General features: G+C 45.2%; 1 protein-coding gene and 1 long non-coding RNA gene across 3 annotated transcripts; one reads left to right on the forward strand and one right to left on the reverse strand.

Annotated features, from left to right (window-relative positions):
- Positions 1-698: 698 nt before the first annotated feature.
- Positions 699-1,742, forward strand: LOC106744102. Its single transcript, XM_014618543.1, has one exon. It carries the CDS (start codon positions 713-715, stop codon positions 1,133-1,135), a length of 423 nt encoding a protein of 140 aa, XP_014474029.1. The 5' UTR covers positions 699-712; the 3' UTR covers positions 1,136-1,742.
- Positions 1,743-5,702: 3,960 nt separating this feature from the next.
- On the reverse strand, positions 5,703-15,007 carry LOC106744120. Of its 2 annotated transcripts, none has more exons than XR_001374424.1 (3): positions 14,567-15,007; positions 13,302-13,620; positions 5,703-7,900 (listed from the first exon to the last, which is right to left on the reverse strand). It is a non-coding gene; the product is annotated as an uncharacterized LOC106744120 (long non-coding RNA). The 2 variants fall into 2 exon arrangements; XR_001374423.1 differs by having other exon boundaries at positions 5,703-5,972; positions 14,567-15,006.
- Between the last annotated feature and the right edge of the window lie 25 nt (positions 15,008-15,032).

The following is a 15,032-nucleotide window of genomic DNA, read 5'->3' on the forward strand; positions in this document are numbered from 1 at the left end:
CCGTCCGTTACTTTTAATACGTTTCCACAATCGTTCTTATGATCGTCAACGATCTCCGCTGCCAAAGAACATTCTTATATTCTCGGCGAGTTTTTTTTTTCACTCAGAAAGCGGAGAACATTGCGGTTTTGTTTTTATCAGCCGAGGTTTCCACTCTTATGACCGTTTAATTTTTACACCTCGCCGATTAAACGCGAGGACTTCCTCGCGAAGTATCTTTATGATGGAAAGTAACGAATCGATTTTAAATTAATGGACGTGAGTTAGTGTTAAAAAATATAAAAGTGTTTTATCGTGTACGTTGCACGTTTTACTTGTCTACCCATAAGAAGTATATTAAGCTTAAGAACGCCCCGTACCTCTTTATCGTATTCGCGTAAATCAACACGTAAGTACCAATCACCGCTAGCTTCACGTCAACAAGCGACGAACATACGAGCGTGACACTCTCTGAAGATCTCTCCTCTTCACGACGAAATCGACAAGATACGTATCTCTCGGCTCCACTTTCGAGTAGAAATTTGTACAAAATCGTGGGATCGATCGACCACCTGCGCTACGCGAGAGATGAAGGGACAATGGTGATGTTCGAACAGTGGACGATTCCTTTGGTTTACTTGCAATATAAAAGAATAAAAATAGACAAGATTCGCTGGATAGAAATACACAGCGATAGAGTATAACCTGGAAGATCTGAGGAACCGGTGAGAAAATGTCCGGTGATCTATTACCAGAATGGGTAAACCTGTTCCTCGACGACTTCGAGACAAGTCTTTGTCTGCCGATTCTCGTGGTGATGATACTCTGTACCGCTCAATTCGTGTTCAATCACGCCTTCGACATCGGGAATGTAATTTATCAGAATGTGAGAGCAGCGGCGACGGAAGGGGCGCAAAACACGAATGACATGATGGGGAAACTGAAAGGTCTGACGCAACACTTGGAAAACTTAAGTTCAAGCTTGCGAATCCATAAGCGAATCCGATGCTTTCTGAATTTACCAGGTATTTTGACCACCTTGGGCGTCGGCACTGCCGGCACGAATGCAATTCAGAATCCACCATCGCCGACAAATGATGCGAATTCTCCGGAAGAGGAATGGGACTATTGTGAGGACTATTGCGAGCTTGAATAACGAGTCCTTCCTTTATGCTGATATGAATAAAGAATTTCCGTACTGTTCGACTAGCAAGAGGCATTTACCTTTACTTTTGCAACACGGTCGATAAAACTTTGGATGTTGCGTGAAGAGACTGAGAGACCGGTATTCATAGTTGAATTTTATATTTCATATCGTCTTAACACCTTAAGGAAATGTACACTGAGAAAAATTTCCATGATTTCAATAATTATTTTTCACATTCCTGATCACACAATACAAAAAAAAATTCTTTAACGGAAATCGAGAGGGGGCACGAAAAACGGTTTTATTGATCCTCCTCCTTTATGATCCGATTGTTATTTTTATCGTCCGATCAAGCGCTGGATACCTGTATCCGATGAAGTTATCGATGCAGTTATCGATAAAACCTGACCGGATGCAGTTACTGATAAAACCTGACCGGAAAATAAGTCGATTTATATCTATTGCAATTTTCATTTCGGTTAAAGGCTCGACTTGATCGAATAAAATGATCGAACATTGCACTCGATCGGATATATCCGGTTGTTGCTTTTCAATTGGACTCTGATCAGATATATTTTCTTCAGTGTGAGAGTTATTCATGATCCCAGCGAGAGAAAGAGGCGTTTGTTCATTATATTATTATAATATTTTCGAAAAATATACTCCTGCTTATTGTTCCTATGATTTTTGTGCCTTTTGCCTTGATCAAACAGAATGCACATTCATATATTTAAGTAGCTCATGATCCCACCTTTCCTTGCGAGGAAATTAATTAATTAAATTCATACTCAAGTGTAGTACAGATCGTTTCATCGACCGCAATGCACTTGAAGGCGAACTTAAGTCGATCTTAAATATAAGATTCGACTACCAGCCTAAACTGAATAGGCAGAATAGAGATAAGAGTTTGCGCGGAGACGAAAGTTACGTATTGTGCCTGTCTACGATTGTTAACGGCTGCTTTCGGCTGCTTTCGGGAGAGCGATAACATATAAATGAGAATAATTAGATAATGATCGATACTTTGCGTAAGCCGTCGGCAAATAACGATAACGATGAACGAACGGTTGGCGAGGAGCCGGACGTCTAAGGTCAAAGTTTTGAAGCACGTGAAACGAAGCGACGAGCCGGTCGAAGACACGAAAGCGGGTCAAGGCTGGCGGCTTGAAGCTCGGCTGCTTGCACTTACGCGGCAACACGCTCGTCAGCCAAAGCTGGCTGTCCACATTTCGGCCGAGAGTTAAGCAACGCTAATGAGCGGAAAACAGCTACATAACGTAGAAATCTACGGAGTATATTACGCTCTTAACGACAAGCTTCAACGTTCGTCGACGTGATGGTCCTACGACCTCGTCGCGATGATGTCCAAATCTCTCGGCGGGAATCTGTGACGACGAAATGCTCGACGACGAATCTAACAACCTGCTGCGAGACTTTGCGACACTCGTACCGCGCGACTTGAAAATGTGAAACGAGAGTGAGATATTGTTTTGTTGTCGCGAACGATTCGATGACGGGAAATCGTGCAGGTGGGGGAATCCGCCAAGAGCTTCTCGTATATTCCTCCGAGATCATACTGCTTCTCGCACAGTAGTCGAGCTTTCTCTAGCATTCGGCCTGTGTGTCACCTTTAAGGGAAATACCCTTCGCTAGAGACAAATGCTTCTTCCAATCGCCGGATCCGTAGACCTCGGCATAGGAAATGTCGTCCTCCTTCTTCCTTAGCGTTTCAGCTTGCCCATATCTCTGTTGAAGTCCAACGAGGACTCAGACGTCGCGCAATTCTCGACGCCCACGATCCGAAAGGGTCCAAAGGAGCCTTCGTTCACTTACGCCCGAAGAGGCACAGGTGATTTCTCACTTCCCACACTCCGATTATAGTAGAACAAGATTATCTTCACGCTCCTCTGTACACCTCAAAGCAATTTCCGCAGATGGTCCCGGTGTCTGTTGCAGCTAAACGCATTCGAAAGCAGGCTGATGTCTCGTTGCCTTGATAACCACGCGGGAAGAGCGAAGCTACAGACAGTGCGCGCGGTGTTGAGGATTGCATAATAATCGATGCGACGATTCTGCGTGTCGCATTATGTTCGATGAACTCGATCATAACTCGAATTATTGCATCGCGCTGCATTATCGCCGAGATCGGATTATAACTGCGCTTCATTGATCGCGTCCTCTTACGCAACTTTCACGTTTCCGCTCCGTTCCGTCACTTATTCATAATAAGTTATCGCGCGCATAATGCACATCTGTGTGCGCACGTATATGTAAATACGTGTTGCAAAAACGAATAGGCGATACACGCTGAACGATAATCATTCTTGCGATAAGAAAATCGCCCGGTACTCATTGTAAATCTCGTGACGTGACTGTCGGCGATCGCGAAGGAAGTGGGACTATCGCTGATATTTTTCAAAACACGATCGCACACACACGGAAGCACACGTATATCGTCCACCAACGGTCACTCGAGTCGATGACCCGAGGGACTGGTGAAATTCACGTTGACGAGATTTGTAATTGGTACTTCCTTGGCCGTTGCTTTCGTGTTATTATCGACCTAAATACCGGTTATAGAAACGCTAACAGCGGCTGAAAACCGATCGACTGTGGAGAGAGTGACGATGAGAAGAAAAAGAAAGAAGGAAGAAAGAGAGAAAAGAAGGAAGGAAAAGAGAAGGAAACTCGTGTCCTGCGCGATCGAAAGTTCCTGCGTCCGATACATTTCCGCGTGTGCCATTGCAGCATCGACTGTGTGATCGTGAAAGCCGAGGATGGCGAGGAAGTTACCGATGCGTCGAAGAAAGTAGATATTATTGTATAGGCAAAAAAAAAACCGTACCGAAAATCGTCGCAGAGGTGTCCGCTAGGAGAATATACATCGATCGATGCCGGACAAGAGGCATCGCCACGGATAGTGTGATCCAAAGTGACTTAGACGCCTATGAGTTACGAATTTGAAACCCTTCAAGAACACGCTTATCGCGGCCTTTGGCCCATTTACCGAGTAAATACGCGAAGAATCGGACGACGAGTTGTAGCGCAAATCGGCGAGCGACGCACAGATTTCCGCTTCTGATTCCGCCGCACATGACTCGCGCGCGGACGAATCGGGAAATCTATTCAAGAGCGAAAACACACGCAGGCGAGCTGCGAATTCGAGAACACCCGAGAGTGACGCAACCGAGAGGTGACCGCGAAAGGTGAAGGATACGAGAAGAATGGTCAGCTCCTTTTCTCGCGAGGATGGGGCCATCGATCTACTCTATTATTGTCAATTCGCGAAAATAAACATCCGGGGGCCTGCACGCCCGTTGGAGAGGACGAGAGCCATCGTAAGGATTCTCTCCTCGTCGCGTTTAAGCTCGCTTTTGCCGTCTCGAGGATGCCTCTCGATGACTTCCTCGATGAACAGTCACGATGATTGCGAGTTGGCACGTACACGCGTTGGCGCTACGTAAACACATACAGCACATAAATTATCGCCCCTACGCACTTCTGCATACGTTTATATTATATATGTGCACGCACACACACACTAAGTGAGCGCGCAGCATTCGCGCGCGAACGGCGCGTTACGCATATAAAACGCGTATCGATTGTGCGATACGGTGGCTCGCTTTCACGGTTTGTAACCTAACGTCGACGCGGTCAATCGTCCGTCCGGCGCTGTTGCGTAGTCAACTTACGCGCATTTATTCGCACGCGCCTCGGAATCAGGAAAAGGCGACGCGCTCTTCATTCCGGTGCATAACACGCGCGCGATCGTCGGCGCGAATCGATTACTCTTTAAAACGGAATCGGTGTATTATCACTGAAAAACAGTGGAGTCGGTTATACAGGGAGAAAAAGCTCGCTTGAATTAATAAAGCACGAATGAATCAGTGACAATGAACGAGCCAAGGGTGTTCTGATTGAAGAAAACAGAGTTTCCCTTGACAGTTTTTAGGTGATTTTTTTATCTCCCAATCAAAGTGCGCCATAGGTAACATTTTATTATCTACTAGTCTCGCCGTCAGGATTTAATTGATACCAGCCAGTGGAACACCAAAGATTTTGCAGTAAAATAGAAATATAATATGAACTATATAACTGGAAATAGAAATATTTATTATATACATTTTCTTCGTATAAGTAGATATTTACGACAGTAAGTAGATTAAATTCATAATACCGAGAATATAAAAATTTATATTTAGAAAAGATTTACTGGACAGAAAAATCTAAATTTAAAACCAAGTTTTTTCCATGGAAAAGAAGTATCACGCAATTCAAGTAAATACTCTCTTAAATTTAGAATCACTTTATTTTTATATTCAGTAATTCATTTACAAATTAAAATATTACTGCGTTCAAGTAAGCATTTAGTACACGCTATTGAGATATACTTAAATTGATAAAAATATTAATCGATTTACAATGCTAAAAAAATAGGTAACTAAAATAGGTAATACGTTTACTTGCTTAATTCATCGGCACTTTTTTTTTTATAAGGTATAAGACTACAGGAGGAAATTGAGTGGGAGTGTTTCCGCTGAAAATCAGTGAGTAATCATTGATGTCGATATGCAATATACTTTATTGATTTAATCAGAAACATTATCATCGATTCGCTTAGAGAGAATGATTTCTCCATTTTCCCGGCTGTGAAAGCCCGCGTTCCTTTCTTCCTCCCTTCCTTCCTTCGCGCGATCTGGCTCCAAATCGACGATCCGGATCGACCCTCCCTGAAGATGTGGGCGAGTTGAGATTCGTCGTAGAGGCTGATTCATCGGTCATGTTGAAACTTCAGAGGCCGAAGTCGCAAGCCGAGAACGACGATCAACTTGTCGCGCCGTTTTATCTTATCATTGTTTGTACGACAAAAAAATATTTGTATTTTGAATAGTGGAGAAACGTGGCCGAGCGGCGCAAATGAGAGAATCGAGTTGCATAACACCAAGCGCGATTTAAACTTATCGTACTACGTCGCCGTCGCTTCGTCTTCGCGATATCTAATCATAGTTGGTACTTCTTGCAGGTACTAACGATGACCGCACGAGGAACTTGCGCGTTTATTTATGTTTTTCGATTCTCCGCAGGCACGCTCTGTTCTAATTGGAGAGCATCGTTAAGTAACCCCGCTTATTTGCAACTCTTCAAGAGCTTATAACTTTTCTCTCTCGTGAGAGAGCAACTTGCCGTTGGTATCGTCTTACGGCTGACCATACAAGAATATTATCCGGAGATACTTTACACAGGCACGATCGCCGAGTTCGGTAATAATCGGTACGCGTGTACCGGTCGAAACGGTGCAGAAAGTAGCCTAAGCTGTGCAAAGCTACAAAACCCGCGCCGTAAAAAGGGAAAGGAGACGCTTGTTGCCAGCATGTCACGGTGCAATAAAGTCAAGGTTTTCCGCTGACGTAACGCGCATACGGTGCGATGTACTTTTGCGTGCAGGTTGATTGTACCCCGAGAATTCCCGAGTCCTGCCCCACCGAGCGCGCCACAGATAATATTACACGGTCGAGCACGGTGCTACCTTTGACCTAATGCCGCCGTGCTCTTTTTGTCGGGCTCGATACGCGCGAATCGATACGCAGGGGAAAGCAAGAATAACTGCGCACCATTTTTAAATAACGCTAAAATTAGCGTCGTCTGCGCTCTCCTCTCTCTCTCCACCGGCCGTATCGCTCGGTCGGGGAGTAATTTCTCAGAAATGCCGACTGGATTATTCACAGATCGGCAAGCAGCGACTTTCAAGGAGAAACTCTCGGGAGAATTTTTCTTCTATTTTTCCACGGATACGCGGAACTTTTCTCGTAATAAGTTACGAGAGGTGCGCGCAAAGAGGTGAATCCGCGGAATTGCGACTCGAGATAGCTTCACCTTCCGAGAGACGGAGGGAAAGAAGAGGGAAGGCAGAAAGAAAAGACTGAAATAATACAAAAGAAGGGGAAAAAACTGCGCGATGTCAGCGGAGACTTCAGGAACCGGTTTTCGCGCCGCGTCGCGATCGGTTAACGCTGCTCGTGACGATTGCTTCGAATTCCTCGAGAACGATAAAATTTCGTAATTCCGCGTTGCTCGGTAACGCGTTACGTTGATACCCCGCGTGCGGGGAAACCGCATCAGCTGTGTGTTCCTTATAATATATCTATCATCTACGAGGTTGTCTAAAAAGTTGATGGCATAAGCGGCGTCATTGCGGCCGATCGCAAGTCGCACGTGCAAACGCATTTGCGACGGCTAATGTAGCTACCGATGTACACAGACCGGCATAATAACTTTAACGTCCAATGCCACAATAGCAACTAGAACTTTTCAGTCATTCGCGTCGTGCCGACACGCTTGTATATCGTGACTGTTGATTACTCGACGAAACAACAAAGATATGGGAGAACTCGTGGCAAAAGACAAGGAAAAAGCTTAATAAAAACGAAACAATCTTAAGTGAGATATTTATTAAAACTTTTCTCTATAATCAACATCAATTCAATTTTGAATTGTTATATAACCAAATTAAAAGTAAAAAATAAAAAGTAGGAAAAACCTCTTTTTCAAGAACTTTCATCTTAACCCGCAACTTGAAGATGTATTGAGAATAGCGTTGGGGATAAGATAAAATAGTTGGAGGCAAGATGATTTCTGTTATCATTGACATATAAATCATAAGTAAATCTCACTATATTTCTTTTTCGATAATGTCAAATCCTGTACAAGATTCGTGTGTTCAATGCTGATAAATTTGATGAGCCATTCGGTCTTCCACAGATCATGAGTATAGGCCTACGCAATATATGTACTAAATAACATCAGCAAAGTGATACAAAGTTATTTAAAAGTATGGCAATAATATTAGAATTATATATGAAGATAATCATATTGCCCCATTCAGTTGACTCTTTCCCAAGTCATAGATATGAAATTACATGTAGAATAACAGAATACCTACTATAAAATATAACGTATATATCACGTGTAATTTATTTACCTTTTTTTAATATTATATCAAAAACAAATTATCTGACACATAGCATCAAACAATTCATAAAATTACGTCAGATTTATTAGTTTTCATAAATTCGTTCGAACTTGCCTCTATTATTATTCATCACAAACAAACACTCTCTTACACGTGCAAGTCCAAGTCTGTAGCTGCGTAGTTATTTCTATATAACGTTTTCCCGTCTTGCACCGAGTTCTTCTATCGAATATTATTCGTTTTTTTATAGACGACTTTATATTGTACATTACAAATGTGCCACACAGACCGGCATAATAACTTTAACGTCCAATGCCACAATAGCAACTAGAACTTTTCAGTCATTCGCGTCGTGCCGACACGCTTGTATATCGTGACTGTTGATTACTCGACGAAACAACAAAGATATGGGAGAACTCGTGGCAAAAGACAAGGAAAAAGCTTAATAAAAACGAAACAATCTTAAGTGAGATATTTATTAAAACTTTTCTCTATAATCAACATCAATTCAATTTTGAATTGTTATATAACCAAATTAAAAGCAAAAAATAAAAAGTAGGAAAAACCTCTTTTTCAAGAACTTTCATCTTAACCCGCAACTTGAAGATGTATTGAGGATAGCGTTGGGGATAAGATAAAATAGTTGGAGACAAGATGATTTCTGTTATCATTGACATATAAATGCCACTGTCTGAATAATAACGAAGATATTGTTGCTATTCTTTGAACAATCGACAGAGTTATGGCGCACGAGCATATCGGAACGACGCGAACGATGGGAATATCCCAATATTACCAATTGTGTCATTAAATGTAAAATCTAATTATACCGATAGGTTTACGTAAGCGCGATTAAAAAATTCGTCAGCGTTCGACGCGCGATTCTAAAGGCGCGGTTCGAGCCGGATTCCATTAATTAATTACCAGCGTTACGCGGCCGTTATTTACGGTGAGCCGATAACGCCCACCCTTTACGTTTACCTATTCATCTCTATGTCCACCCACACCTCCATGATTCAATATTATTATAATTCAAGCCGAGAGAGAGAGAGAGAGAAAGAGAGAGTACGCGCGGGGCCGTCACGCAGTTGGAATTATTCCCGTCGCGACGCGTGAATATCATCGAAACGCGAAACGTATAGGCGATTTCTCGGGTGCGCGTGCACCTCGTTAAAAATTTATTTGCGCGTCGGCCGCCGATATATTTAAACGTAGACGCGAAAGCGTGCGTTTTACTTTGTCGCTGGCAAATAATCGCGCGCGCTGCGGTTTCCGTGGACCGTAGCCGAAAGTTATCGCGCTTGCGGCGTACGACGCGCAATTTTACGCGAAATAAAAATAATACTGTCTGCGTGCGCCAAGTGTTTCTCGTCCTTCGTTTCGTCTTCGTCGCCGTGATTAAATAAGTCTGCGATTCTCGTGTGCCTATCTCGCCGCGCCGGCTGATCGCGACTCACTTCGTCGAGAAGGTCGTCGAGTTCCGAGTAAAACTCGGGGAGAGAAATTAAGAAAAAGAATAGCGCGGAGAAGAATCATGAAAAAGACGAGAGAAAAAGAGAGAGAAGCGTCTTGGTTCGAACGCTCGTGGCGAAGTTCCTTTCGAGTTCCTCCCGCCGCAGCTGCTATACAATGTCGATCCATCCCGCTTCTTCCCGTCCCGAGAGATCGCGAGAGATCATCCGGCTCGGAATTAATTCGCTCGGAACGAAAACGAGAGGTAATCTCAGCGGAGGAATGATTCACTCCTATAAATCTTACTCGATATCTCTTCGTTTGGGTTTCCTTCGGTATCTCGAAGAATACAAGCGCGCATACGCCTCAAGATTGTACTAGCATTTAAATTAGACAGCGACAAAGTTTGCTATGTACGTCGAGCTATCGAACTACGGTTAAAGCTGACGTTCCACGCGTGTAGCCGCGTCGAGGCGCTTCTTCAAGTGAAATTTGCGATGTTTTTGTTATCACCGAGATCGCAGATCGCTTTTTTCGGAGATGGAAATTCGATCGACGTCGCACGAAGAAGCGAGATTCGTCCGGGCAGAGACGCGTTAGAAGCCGATCGTTCCCGAGATCGTCGTTAAATTACATTCGAGGCACTCGAGACTGTCAGGCGCGATAAAGTTTCGGTAGATAGCCGCATCGACAATAAAAAACGATCATCCGATCGAGACAAACATTATTATCTACGAAGATGACTTCACTTTTGCGAGCGTATAATTGTTAACCCTGCTTACCGAGACGTTCATTGGTGGAAAGAGATGCGACATTCGCTCGCCGGCTACAAAATTGTCTTTGAGTTTACGTTGACTCAACCTACAACGACGATTACGAGTTACGATCGTTTGCTTTTTGACTCATACGCGCGCTACGACTCGATGAAGCTCTCATTTTTTTACAAGAACAACAATTGCGTGCCCGTCGCGCTGGTCATTGTTATTCGGGAGCTGTTTTTTGCGCCACGTCGTTATCGACATACTTGACGACTCATCCATTCGCGATTTACAAATCGGGTCCCTTCCGAGAGAGGCCAGAGATACGCAATGTGTACACACGTGCGTGTGGAGAAAAAGTGTGATTCATTCCCGGCGTAAATATTGCATTACTCAGATTGCACGATCCGTTCGTTCATCGGGCCATACGCGCAAGTGGCAAAATACCGGGGAGATACCTGCTCCGTGAGATAATTAATTTTTTCCTTCGTCGAGCGCGAATTTTCGGCAGCTTCGACACAGCTGATACGCAGAAGAAGAATAATTCGGGTCATCGAGAAGTCGGCGATGCCGCTCGTCGCGTCTGCGAAAACTATTGCGTCGAAGTGCGCGCGAGATGCCAGCGATTCGCTTTCGTTGTTGTTCTTTTACCGGCGCCTGGCCTGTCTGCCGGCCGGCCGGCCGGCCGGCTGGCTTACGTAACTCCAAGGCGGCGAGCATCGTGATCCTTCTTCTTTAACTTCGCACGTTCCAACTGCGACGCAAACGCGACCGAGTGAACTTCGCCCGAAATTCCGCACGAGTCGATCTTCAATCGAGCGTCCCGATAATTAATACAGGTCAAGCGTAATGTGAACATATATATATATATATATATATATATATTATTAATAACTAAACGAGCGAAAAAAACATGCTGCGGAAATATTTGCCAGCGTACAGGTGCACGCGAGGGTAACACCTGTGTGCCTCGTGTGTCGCGCATATCTGGCCGAAAGTCGGTATAGTTCTCGGCGCCGGGGAAATGTCGCGTCACACCGTGCGCGTAATCGCCTTGTAACACTCGCAGTAACGGCTCATTGAAACGGACAAATTCGGTTCTCCGAGTTTCGTCGAGTTCACGTGCGCGAAACGATCAATGGGATGAGTCCGGATGCGTATAGACCGGGACAATTAGCGCGAGCGTTCGACAGAGATCACCTCGAACGGGTCGTACGACTCTCTCTCTCGTCGTGCTCATTATCGCTTTTTCTCCAGGGCGCCGAATAGTGTAACAGCGCAGCCGGGTTCTTGAACGGATCGATTAATCACAAAAGTGGCCCGGCCGTTTATCGCTGTAAACGTTATTGACACAAGGAACACATCGACGGGGCGCGGCGAGGAAACCGGCCGTACGAGGCGCGGATAAGCACGGGATAAGCAACCTGATAAGAGGCATATCGCCTTATGAAACGACAAACGCCCGTTTCACGATGTTCCGCTGCGCAATTCCGTACGCGGAGGATGAAATCGTCGCCGATTACACAATGCGCGAATCGCGTCGTCCCGTCGTCGGGGTTGTATAGGTCGCGCTCGCGATAAAGATTGCTACCGTAAAGAGAGAGAGAGAAGGAGAGTACTGTGGGCCACGAAGCCGGAGAGAGGAGATTGATTGCGTAGCTATAATTATTTGGAGGAATGATAATCTCCGAAAGCACCTCGGATCTCCGATCTTGGAGGCGAGGTGAGGAGAGCCACGGGTGTGTACACGGGCGCTGACGTAGGTGGGTCCACTTCTTCGGTCGCGTTCGAACGATCGCGCCACGTGCGGGAACCGGTTCGCGTGTACACAAGGAAAAAGAATCTTTGGATTCAGTTAAAATTCCTTTAATCGCAACAATTTTGTCCTTTCGAATGGAGCGAACAAACGAATATTTAATTCAATAAACAGAATTGTTTGGCTTTTCAATTCAATCTCTTTTAATCATTATTTCTTCTAATAAATTAATTTCTTTTAATAAATATCTTTACGTCGTATAACATATTTCTTTTGTATTTTTATCCAATATCTTCATCCAAACATGGCAATAGTTGTCATAAGCAATAAATTGTTTGAAACGAGTAACGCTATGCTAGAAAAATATTAAAGTACCAATGCCTGGACATACATTCTGAACATTCTTATTGTTTTGATCTTTAAATGTGAATATTTAAACCTTCAACGTAGAATATATATGTTACATATTCAATATATGTATATTATTCTACGTTGAAAGTTTAAGCATACACACTTAAAGACCAAAATAACAAGAATGCTCAGAGTTAGATACACGTCCAGGCATTGGTACTTTTACCTTAAAGAACTTTATTTCAATGAAAAAAATATTTAATAACGAAATTTTTTTTTATCGAAAACGAAATTTATATTTCCTCCAAATAACATTGTTTTTTCATCAAACAACATGGTTCACTCCGTTGAGAAACAGCACCTTCATTCAAACAAGATAATATTTGATATTAAATTACGTTGTTTATATTAAACAAAGTTAAACAAACACGTATACTAAATCCAAAGAAACCTTTTTCTCTCGTGTATACGATTAAGAGCGACCGGCAGCACGTCCCGGCGGTCCTCGAAATTTTCCCCGAGAGGCTCCGGGGAGGTTTTCCCTCCTGGAGGGAACAGAATGACGGAGAGCGACGTATTTCTTTCCGTATCTCTTACTTTCTCTCTCTCAGGCTGTTGTCTACCTCGAAATATCATCTCCACCATGCATTCATACTAATGGCCGCTCTAAATATGGGACCTGACTCGGGCGGGCAGGTAGATGCAAGCCGCCTTGCGTTGATAAAATCGATGTTTATTTCCAGCCAGTCACAATCACAGGCAACGACGACGTCGCGACAATAGTACTCGGCGATCGATCGGCAACCTTACGGACGCGCAGGAAGGGGTCGCAGCATAAAGGGTCAAAGTGAAAACTAATCGCAAGCAGGGCTGAATGACGATACTCACACACGGAAGAAGAGTGCAGATGAGACTCTCCGAACCGAACGGAATGGTCGATGGCCCCGTCGTCGTTTCCAGGAAGGTTCCTTCGATCCTCGCCACTTCTGGCGCCGATCATTCTCGACGAGTACGGCGGCTGTGACGCAATTTCGCGAGCGAACTCGACCGACCGGATACTTTTTGCGATTCTTTCTCTCTCTCTCTCTCTCTCTCTCTCTTTCCTCGGAGTCGGTCGTAAACACACTCGTGAGACGAACGAGAGTGACAGTCGAGCGCAAGTGGCCCTCGCGCGCGTTTTTTCTTTTGCCGTCCTTGAAACGAGCGCCTGAAACATAACAGGGAGATCAGCTCATGATGACGCGCAACATTTTCATCTCTCTCACGCGACAAATTAATCGGCTGAGACTTTCGCCGCGATAACGACGACACGAGGCAAACACCCGTGTCCTGCGTAGCTTAGCCGCGCGCGCTCCCCCCCCCCCCCNCCCCCCGAAGTTGCGAGATAACGCAACTATTTTCGCTCGGCTGCACATTTTTCGACCGCCGACGTGTGTTCTCGTCTTTGGCAGGCGCTCGTGTGTTTACGCGTCGTGTGCGGTAGAGATTATAGGAGAAGCTTGCCGGTCAATCTTTCTCTCTTTCTCTCTCTCTCTCTCTCGGCCACGACGGACAAACAAAGTTCGCTAAACTGGCAATAACAGACCGCTCTTGTTACCCCCATTGTCTAACCGGGATTACGCAACAGGAATGACGCCATTCTCACGCGCGGCGCGTTATGCGGCGCGGGCGCTGCGAACTCGCGCGCGTCGGGCGAGGCGTGTTTTGCGAATTCCACGATTGTCACGCGGTTGATACACACACGCTTGTATGTATGTACATGCGTGTGTATATTATGCGCCGTGTGTGGAACTATCGTAAATTTAAAAACGAGAAGGAAAAATACTTTGTGACGCATTTAGATAAAACGGATTAGAAATAATCGAACGACACCAACGCACGTATGTGCGCGCACACACACACGCATACGTGTATACATCTTGGCGTTCGTAGAGTCCCGCCTTTCCACGACGACGAGGCGACGACAAATAGAGATCGCTGTGCGATAGCCGGCGGGGTTAGGAGGAGAGAGAGAGAGAGAGAGAGAGAGAGAGAGAGCTAATCGCCGGGTTATTGAATCGCTAATGCAACATGGTTGCGTAACGATAATGCCGCCGTAAATTCCCGCCAGTTCCGATCCTACCCGCCATTCTATATCTACACGCCTCACCTACCTATATTCAACCGACTACCGGCAACAACAGCAAGTCAGCCGATCGAAAAAAAAGAAAACAGAAGAAACGCGCACAAGTGCGTATCTCGTGCGCATCGGCGATACGCATCGGCGGCAGATGATGAGAGAGTGAGCGAGCACCATCGACGGGGCATACGTGACCGGAGAACACCTTGCGCGCGCATCCTTGCGCCACCGAAAACAAGCGACCACGCGATCGCCGGCGTCGTCCTTATCTAACTTATGAGCTGAAACAAGCGACACGGCGAGAGGGGCTACTGGCGCACCGGAAGGTCTTTCGGCGAAGAGAAGAAGAACGCCCGGCGTTCCGTATTAGAACACGAGTACGAAACCGTCGCGCCGTATGGCGCGCGCGAAAGAGACCAACTCGAGAGCGACCAATCACAGCTGAGAGTCGTCGAGTGGCGAGACCGCCATTTTGAAGTTCGCGAGACTCGTGTGATCGG

Source organism: Dinoponera quadriceps, unplaced genomic scaffold (assembly GCF_001313825.1).
Source record: "Dinoponera quadriceps isolate SergipeBrazil2010 unplaced genomic scaffold, ASM131382v1 scaffold1290, whole genome shotgun sequence".
Classification (NCBI taxonomy): Eukaryota; Metazoa; Arthropoda; class Insecta; order Hymenoptera; family Formicidae; genus Dinoponera; species Dinoponera quadriceps.

Excerpts from the sequence above, each read along its gene's own strand:
- LOC106744102 (XM_014618543.1), top strand. The coding sequence starts at position 713 with ATGTCCGGTGATCTATTACCAGAATGGGTAAACCTGTTCCTCGACGAC.